At 36.5% G+C, this 9610-nt stretch overlaps 1 protein-coding gene and 1 pseudogene across 1 annotated transcript; one reads left to right on the forward strand and one right to left on the reverse strand.

Annotated features, from left to right (window-relative positions):
* Positions 1-3958: 3958 nt before the first annotated feature.
* LOC143530227 (3-ketoacyl-CoA synthase 1 pseudogene) lies at positions 3959-5347 on the forward strand (annotated as a pseudogene).
* A 2618-nt stretch (positions 5348-7965) lies between these two features.
* On the reverse strand, positions 7966-9236 carry LOC143530228 (uncharacterized). Its single transcript, XM_077025827.1, has 3 exons — positions 9050-9236; positions 8346-8641; positions 7966-8259 (listed from the first exon to the last, which is right to left on the reverse strand). The coding sequence occupies exons 1-3, from the start codon at positions 9234-9236 to the stop codon at positions 7966-7968; spliced, it is 777 nt and encodes a 258-aa protein (XP_076881942.1).
* Positions 9237-9610: the final 374 nt, after the last annotated feature.

Genomic DNA, 9610 nt, shown 5'->3' on the forward strand with positions numbered 1-9610 from the left:
GGATTCAGGTGGGGACAAAACCGAATCAACAGCAAGTAAGTGAATCTGTCTATAATATTTTTATAAATATAAATCAATTAATCCATTGCTAATCCATTGTGCTCATGAAAAGCAGTCTCCGAGTCATTCAAGTGGGTCCCAAAAGAATCAAACTAATGATATACTTCAACTGAAATAGTCCACAAAGGTTAACATAACTCTAGTAACTTATTATTTTATTTTAATATTATTTTGATTAATTCACTTTTATTATAACATTGTACTTTAAATATGAGTATTTGATTAAAGCAATGACACAGGTCCTGGAAATCAGTCTCCAAGTCAATCAGGTGGATTCCAACTGAAAAAACTACAACTTTGTCCTGTAAGAATGACCAAGCCACTTCAGCTACATTCAAAAGGAAACATTCTACACATGAGAAAGTCAATCAAGTAAGTTATTCTTTGAATACTTCAGTAATTTACAATTCTCATTAATTAATTGTGAGAATTATAAATCGAGATTTAGGAAACCGTCACAAAAAAACGCGGAAAGCTCACCTGTGCCAATAAATACCCCTTCACCAAAAGGAGAACGGGTTTGCACTTTTACAAATACGTATTTGTATTTTTTTCCTTAAGATATAATGACAAAAATTATTATAGACTGCAAGTGTGACCAGGAGAAACATTGTCGCTTCTAGTACGATTTACTTGTCCGAAGATCTACAAACATGTCACAATGTTCCGGTCCAAGAGGACTGCTACAAAATGTCGATCGACTGATCGATACAAGATGCAACATTTTTACCTCATGAAACCCCGGTGCGCGAACAGTCGGGGAGGCAGTTGGCGGTTTGGCTCCTTGGCCGAAGGATCTTTGCATTATTGATGTGAGTTTCTGTAATTACTTTTTATAATAGTCTTTAAATTATTAAACTATTTCAAGAAACTTAGGTGCTTTTTTACTTTTTAAATGGTGTTGACACAGGATGATCAACAAATTGAAATTCAAAAGGTCAACAACTCTACACACGAGACAACAACTAAACATGTTGATGGTCAACAGCGGATCAACCGAAAGATTCAAAGGTAAAAAAAACACCTAAAACAAAAGGAGCAGTAGAATATGTTTAGTTGAATAATCTTAAATCGAAGTTCACCTGGAGTAGTACTAAGCTGGCTTAATTAATTCAATTAGTTAGATTTAGATTAGGATGCATATTTGTAGAACTCCCGTTTAAAAATTTATGTATATGTAGAAGAATTTCATTTATTTTATTAATATTTTTGTATCGTTTCATTTGTATATTATCCATTATTATGCTTATTTCTCAAATGTCACTAAATGTGAAATGCAATCAAATTCATGTGATTATAAGTCATTTTTGGTCACATTTTAAATTACCAAATGTCACTAAAATGTTAGATTTGGGTGATTATAAACTATATATAGTCACATTTTACTAAATAATTTGTGTCTAACATATATATATGGTCACATTCATTAAAGATAGTGTCACTACAAGTGTCACTAAAAGGTATATATTGGTAATTTTGTGATAACAATTATGTGATAACTAATTACATATAATCACTGCCTACCTAAATATTTGTGTCTACATCCCATAAACAGTCACAGTATTTAGAAAAGATTGTGACTACAAGCATTTTATAGGGTCACATAACTACGTAATATATGTCACTAAAGGGAAATGTAACAACAAATATTCAAGATCGTGTTAGTGAAGGATGCTCAACAGTGACACTTAAAAATAAGAAATGTCACTAGAACGTATGGAATTGTCACAACTCAGATTAACAATTGTGTGATAACTAACTACATATAGTCACACTTTTCAACACTATTTGTCACTAAAATACACAAATACTCACATTTATTTAATAATAGAGTGACAACAAGTGTGTTAGGGTCATGTAACTACATAATATATGTCACTAAATGGAAATGTAACAAGAAATTTTCAAATTTAGTGTGACTAAAGGATACACAACAGTGACACTTAAAATCAGACAAGTTTATATTAAACGTTTTAGGTCACATTTTCATTGGTGTTATGTCACTAACTACCTACGGTGACGAATTTTGTGTGTCACTGAAGCTCGATTTTGTACTAGTGTTAGCAAGATGGGTTAGCCATGATGGATGAGACACCACACCGCTGCACGCTACCTCCGTCTTTCTTTGTGCTGAAAGAAAAACAAGAGAAAGAAAAATTAAGCTGTTAGTTTAGAATGAATTTGGAGCTTCGTTATATCTTGTTATGGTATTATTTAAACTTTTATATAATATTTAGTTCTTGTTGCTTTGCAAAGTTTATGTTTTTATCAAAATTGTATGACGAAAACAGCCAATGATACATGGTGGTCAAATAGGATATGTTCTGTAAGTATTATTGAATTAATTATTTCATTATTTCAACTTGAAGTCAGGATGATTAGTTTTTAGTGTTTAATTAAAAAGATTTTCAACATGTGTGTTCAAACGTTCCCTAATTTGTAACTAGGTAGTTTAAGGCACAAAAGTAAAAAAGAAGAAAGGAATACCGAGCAATAACATGTGTATGAATTTAATAAATAGTGTAAATCAAATACTTTTAGTCAAAATGCATGATTATATGCCAAAAAAAATTTTCATCCCCTAAATTTGAGGCCCGAATGATAAAACTGCAAAAACGTTCCAAACAGAATTTATGAATTTTCATATTTAGATTTAAAACTTAAGTAATTTATAAGAATTCAATAAATGATATAAACCAAATGGTTAAGTATAAATGCCTAATAGTCAATTAATGATTAATTAACAAAAAAGATTTAGGCCCAAACTACGTAAATTTGAAACCAAGCTGGACCCTATCCGAGCCGGAAAAATGGTAATCAAAACCGAATTTTTGGTTTTTGATCTGGATTAAGTTCCGAACCGGCCCAAACACACCCCTATTTTGGCCCAAAATAGTTATCCTAACTTAACTTTTCGTTAACCAGAGTTAATAACCGATCGGTTATGGTTAACTGGTTTTACATGTTGAATCTATTCAGTTATAGGCCATTAATTGTTAGCTAGATATAGTCAACAAATGTTTCTTCCCAACTAAATTAACCAAAAACAATATTATGCACACCCTAGTAAATATTACAGCAGGTATAGAATATTAATGTGGTATGGAATTTGTGCAGGCAACCCTAGTATTATAGTTGGTACAGAATATTAATGGTATGGAATTTATGCAGGCAACAACCGGGAGCATAGGTGCCAGCTGTGAGACCCTCTCGAAGAAATGAGTGTGGCGACAACAACAATGGGTTAGCACGGGAGGAAGGGGGCGGGGTGGTGATGATGTTAACCATGGAAGGTATCGTCCCTATTAATCAAGGGATAGGTGACGGGACCGTATGAACTCATGGCTCATAGATTAAGCCAGATTGGTTAACCATGATGGAAAGAAAAATTAAGACACACCACACTGCTGCACGCTGGAAAGAAAATTAAGTTAATCTAGAATGAAGTTGGAGGTTGGTTGTATCTTGTTATGGTGTTTATGTAGTTGATTGTATCATTGTAGTGGATAACATGTTTGTGAGTTGCTGATCAAAGCTTCATTTTCTTGAATATTTGACATAATATTTTGAAATATCAATAACGCACAAAAATATTATCCATATTTAAAAAGGGGGGAAATTTGTTTAAAGTCAAGAAACTTAAACCAAACAATTTAATTATGTAGTGGAGTCACATTTTAATTGATAGATGTTCAAATGTCACCAGCGTATAAACTACCCGTTTCAAAAGAAATACACAGTAAAATAGCCGCTGCCTATCCTCTTAACTAACTTTCCATAAATAATAACTAATTAATGACTCTATATATTCTCCCTTCCACAGTTATCACAAATTTCTTAATAAATAAAGTTCTTTAATCAATTGTAGCTCACTGCATGTTTAATCTTTGATCTATTAATGGCCGAAGTTACCATCAAACTCCATCAAAAGGTAACATGTTTCTTACAAGATTTTGTCAAATACATCAAAGTTAGCCATGGCCATTCACTTCTGCTTCCTTTAGCTCTCACTCTCACTTTCCTTCACTTCTTAAGAGTTTACTTATCAAAACGTTCAAGACCGACCTATCTTGTCGACTTCAGTTGCTTCCAACCCGATGACCACCTTAAAATGTCCTCGAACGGCCTCCTGGAAATGGCCCAAAGCATTGGGGTTTTTAATCAAGATACAATGCATTTTCAACGACGCATCATATCTAGTTCCGGGTTAGGGGATCAAACATATGTTCCCCCTGGGCCTGCGGCTAATCCCCCAATATTAAATTGGGAGACAACTTTAGCTGAGGCCCAGATGGTCATGTATGGTGCACTCGACTCATTGTTTCAGAAGGCTGGAGTCGCACCACAAGATATTGGTATTCTGATAGTAAACAGCAGTACATTCGTCCCTAACCCGTCTCTAACCTCCATGATCGTTAACCGTTACAAGCTCAAACCTGAAATCTTGAGCTATAACCTGAGTGGGATGGGCTGCAGTGCGAGTCTTATTTCTATCGACTTAGCTCGAACCCTCCTCAAGACTCACCGTGATATGTGCGCTGTTGTTTTGAGCATTGAACGCTTCACCCTCTTATGGTACTTAGGAAATGTTCGCTCCATGGTTTTAGGTAACCGCCTTTTCCGGATGGGCGGTGTTGCGGTGATTCTTTCCAACAAGAATAGTGATCGAGTCCGATCCAAATACGAGTTAGTTCATGCGGTCCGAACCCATAAAGCAGCAGATAATAATAGCTACAACAGCGTGCAACATAGAGAAGATGATAAGGGTATTATAGGAGTTTCAATTTCTCGTGAACTAGTAATGGTCGCGGGAAAAGCCCTAAAGACAAACATAACAACTTTAGGACCTTTAGTGTTACCATATTCCGAGCAGTTGTTATTTTTAGTTACTCTTGTGAAAAAGAAGATATTAAAGATGAAAGTGAAACCGTACATACCCAACTTCAAGCTTGCTTTCGAGCATTTTTGTGTACATCCTGGTGGTAAAGCGGTGCTGAACCAGGTTCAAAAAAATTTGAATTTAACGGAGTGGGATATGGAGCCATCAAGGATGACATTGTACCGGTTTGGCAACATGTCAAGTAGTTCTAGTTGGTATGAACTGGGTTACATGGAGGCTAAAGGTCGAGTTTCTAAGGGTGACCGTGTTTGGCAGATTGCATTCGGGTCAGGTTTCAAGTGTAACAGTGTGGTCTGGAGAGCGTTGAAGACTATTCCTCCAGGTGTTTGCATAGGGGAAGCATGGTCTGACTGTATTAGTCAGTACCCGGTCAAGTTCATTGGTTAGGATTACGGATAATGGATGAATGCAAGCCCTCTTTCAATATATAAATATAAAACATCGATATCAGGTTAATGTACCTACGTATTAAGGGGCTGTTTGGTAGTCTCTTAATGGTTCATAGTCTCTTAATGATTAAGAGGTAAATTTTAGTCTGAATGGTTAAGAAACTACCTCTTAATTAATTAAGAGGTTACAAACTATTAACAAGTAGCATTTTAATAATCATTAAGAGACTACCAAACAACAATGTTTATTGTTTATGAATTCGATTTATAAAAATAAAATTTATCAGGAAGAATAAATGAAAATTTGATATGGGTATTGTCTATAACCATGTGCATGTAATCAATTTATTTGGACCGTAAAAGTTATAGACCAGATTTCTACTATCAAGAACTAACTAAGGCTATCCACTATCACGTTTCGGTAGGCCTAACCTAGTTTGAAGGTAAATTCATTCTCATGAACTTATAAAATGAATGTTATTTATAAAAAGTTTGTTACATGGACTGTGTAATGGTCAGATGCCCCGTTTAATGTGCAGTCTAGATATTTTTAGCGAAAAGAGATTAGATGGCCCGTCTAAAGGTTAGGAGTTTGGACGGTACGTCTAATCCGTGCTCTCCCAACTTTTTAACACATGCCTAGTTATGTGGCACCACCTCCAAGATTGTCTTCACTAACCCACCCACTTAACCCCCCCCCCCGGTCTTTTTAATCGAAAAATACCTTCTAGAAATCCTCAGATCATTTGCATGCAACCTTCATCTCTCTCCAATCCCCTCTCTCTCTTCAAATCCATGGGTTCTTCAAGTTTTGATAAAAAATCAAGTATCATGAGTATGTTGTAAAATGAAATTCGTGCTATTGATTCAATAATTATAAACAATAATTAACGATCAGCTTAGAAATAACCAACTTATATTATAACAAGAAAATATAGCTTAAAAAATGATTACAATATATTTGGAAGTGATGGTGGTGATTGTTGTGTTTATGTTGTTGTATCTGACACTAACTTTATACATGTATTTATACTAGTCACCTGACTTTGTCATCAAACATAATTATGTAACCCCCACTCAACTTGGCCAACTAGGTGAACTTCGCCACCAAGGAAATGGAAGAATGTTTCATAATAACCCTTAGACTTTAGCCGGCTTGTTAAAACCTCTTAGGCCTGGTTCACCGAATTGTGACCTGAAATATAAATTAATCCAACATTAACCCCGTAATTTATGATATTAGAAAGGTCTTCAACTCCAAGTAACTCGTGCATCTCCGTGAACTTGATTATTGCTGGTGCTTAAGTGAGGATATCGGTCCGTTGCTCTTTCCCGCTAATGCGCTCAACATCAACCTCTCCATGTTTGTAGCAATCTGGGATAAAATGAAAACGAGTCTTTATATACTTTGTTTGATTGTGAAACCGGATTTTTAACAAGGGCTATTGCGGACGTGTTATCAATTTTCAACACAACTTTCTATAATACTTCTCTAGTCAACTATCTAAAAAACTTTCGGAGACTTACTGCTTGAAAAGCGGCGGCCGAAGCCGCCATGTACTCGGCTTCACACGATGAAAGTGTGGCTGTCGCTTGCTTTTGTGAGAACTAAATAACTGGATATTGCGCGTAATAAAACACGTGCTCGATGGTTCTTCTACCATCATTCTTATCTATGTTGTGACTATTATCACTAAAATCAACAAGACGTTTGGACCCATTCTTCCCGTACTTGATCCTCTAACTTTTCGCTTTCTTCAAATATCGCAATAGGTGTCGTATTTCCATACCATGATCATCTCGTGGGCTTTGCATATATCAACTAACAATACCCACGGAGTATGCCATATCTGGGCGAGTGTGTATAAAATACCGTAAGCAACCCACCACCCTTTAATACTTAGTTGCATTGAGTTCGAATTCGTTCTCGGCTTTCAAGTATTTCACAACATGATTCATCGAGACTGATTACCGTTTTTCATATTGGTCTCCTTTAGAATTCTTTTGGCATATCCTTCTTTTGTAATTACTATCCAGTCCTCTCGTTGAAATGCTTCGATTACGAGATAGTAGGTTAACTTACCGAGATCCTATATCTCAAACTTGGTCGCCATACCATTCTTGAAATTGGAAATTATACTCGAGCTTGTACTTGTCACAAACATATCTTCCATATACACTGCTACAATGAAAAAATGCTTCCTATCCATCTTTCGGTAAACATATTGTTCCTTGGAACATTTTTGAAACTTCATGTCTCGTAGATGTTATCGAGCTTTGTATTCCAAGTTCTGGGAGCTTGCCTTAACCCATATAAGGCCTTTGACAACTAGTAAACTTTTTCCTCCTCTCTCTTTTTCTTGTATCCTTCGGATTGTGAAACAAACACGACTTCTTTCAATTCACCATGCAGGAAAGCCATTTTCACATCAAGATAGTGGATTTCCCACCCGTTAGATGCAGCTAATGCAATTAGTAGTCGAACGGTCTAGGCTACCAGAGAAAAAAAGTCATCAAAGTCGATGCCGGGTTGTTGCACGTAACCATTTGCAACCAACCGATATTTGTACTTGTTTATCGTTCCATCCACATTTCATTTGATTTTGAACACCCATTTCAACCCGATATATTTGAACCCTTCGGAAGTTCGACTAACTTCCATGTTTCATACGTGTTTAACAAATTGATTTCGGTTATAATAGCATGAACCCATTCTTGGTTCGACTTAGCCTCAAAATAGCTACTGGGTTCACCACTTGCTGTAAGAAGCAATTGCTCATAGTCAGAGTCAACATGTAACACGTAATCTTCTTGTAATATTGTTGGTAAAACCGGGACTTGGTTTGAACGTCTTAGACCCTTTTGTGCCTCATTTTCACCCGAATGGACCTTTGACCCATTATTTTTTGACTGAACTTGAGAACGGGTTGAGGAATTAAGCCTAATATGACTTGGCTCGACTGAGTGGTTGGTTTCAGGTTCGGAGCTTGGGTTACCCGGGTTGCTTCAACCGTTTCTCCAATAGTGGGTTCGATTTGACCAGTTCCATTGTCAACAGCACCCTCCCAAACAATAGAAAACAAATCCGGCTCGTAGTCATTCTTCTCGATTTTCTTTACCCAATTCTGCCCTTTCTTTTCGTCAAACAAAACGTACCAACTAACAACTAATTTCCGGGTGTTCTGGTCGAAGAGACGGTATGCTTTTGAATTCTTCTCCGACTTGAGATAAACGAGTCGTCTTGATCTGTCATCAAGTTTCTTTAGATGTACACTATCAACTTTAGCATACACTATCAACAAAGTTGTCTTGATATGGAGTTTGATTAACCACGGCCCGGGTTGGGACCCGATTGATTAAAAAGGTTGAATGTCGGACCGCTTCTCCCCACATATAATGTGGTACCTGCATCGCTTTTAAAATACTCCGAACCATCCTCATTTAAGTTCGGGTTCTCCTTTCTACCACACCATTTTGTTTTGGCGTGTGTGTGGCGGTTAAATGCCAAATAATTCCACTTTTATAACTGATTTAATTGAAATAATGCAAAGCGAATTCTCCTTCCCTATCATTTTAGAGAGTTCTCATTGGTAAACCTGCCTCCATCTCGATTAGGACTTTAAACCTTGTAATGATTTCGATAAAAATGTTCACATTTATCATGAGTAATCATCTATAATAACAAAGATATACCTATTACCAGAGATAGCGGGTGGGGTTATTGGACCGCACAAATCGCCATGACTTAACTCCAAAGGTTGGGATGCTCTAAACGAGGATTTCGCTAGAAACGAACGCCTCGTTTGTTTACCCATCAAACATGATTCACACAACTGATTTTCATGTTCAATATGTGGTAAAACTCGTCTTAGATCCTTCTTGTCCATTACTTTCATTAACTCGAAATTGATGTGCCCGAGCCTTTCATGCCAACGCCATGCATCATCTTGGATCTTTGAGTGCACAATACGGGAGCTCCAATCTTTATTTGTGTTTTATAGAGTCAGTTTGCGGATCTCTTGATCTTCACGAGTAACCTCCCGTTCTCATCGTACATGATCAGAAGATCGTGTTTAATCCGAGTGTCACTCTCGGACTCTGTTTCTTGACCGAGACTTTTTATATTTTTTTAACTCCAGAATGTAATAAACCTTGGTTAGCAAGTCTTGGTTACTAGATATTCATTGGAAACGAATTGAGCATTTTCCCTTGATTTGAACAAATGAACCATCTCCGAACTTAACCCTCCTGGTATTGTTCT

Source organism: Bidens hawaiensis, unplaced genomic scaffold (genome assembly GCF_021521415.1).
Source record: "Bidens hawaiensis isolate Kalapana, Puna unplaced genomic scaffold, B.hawaiensis_p1.1 tig00008869_1, whole genome shotgun sequence".
NCBI lineage: Eukaryota > Viridiplantae > Streptophyta > Magnoliopsida > Asterales > Asteraceae > Bidens > Bidens hawaiensis.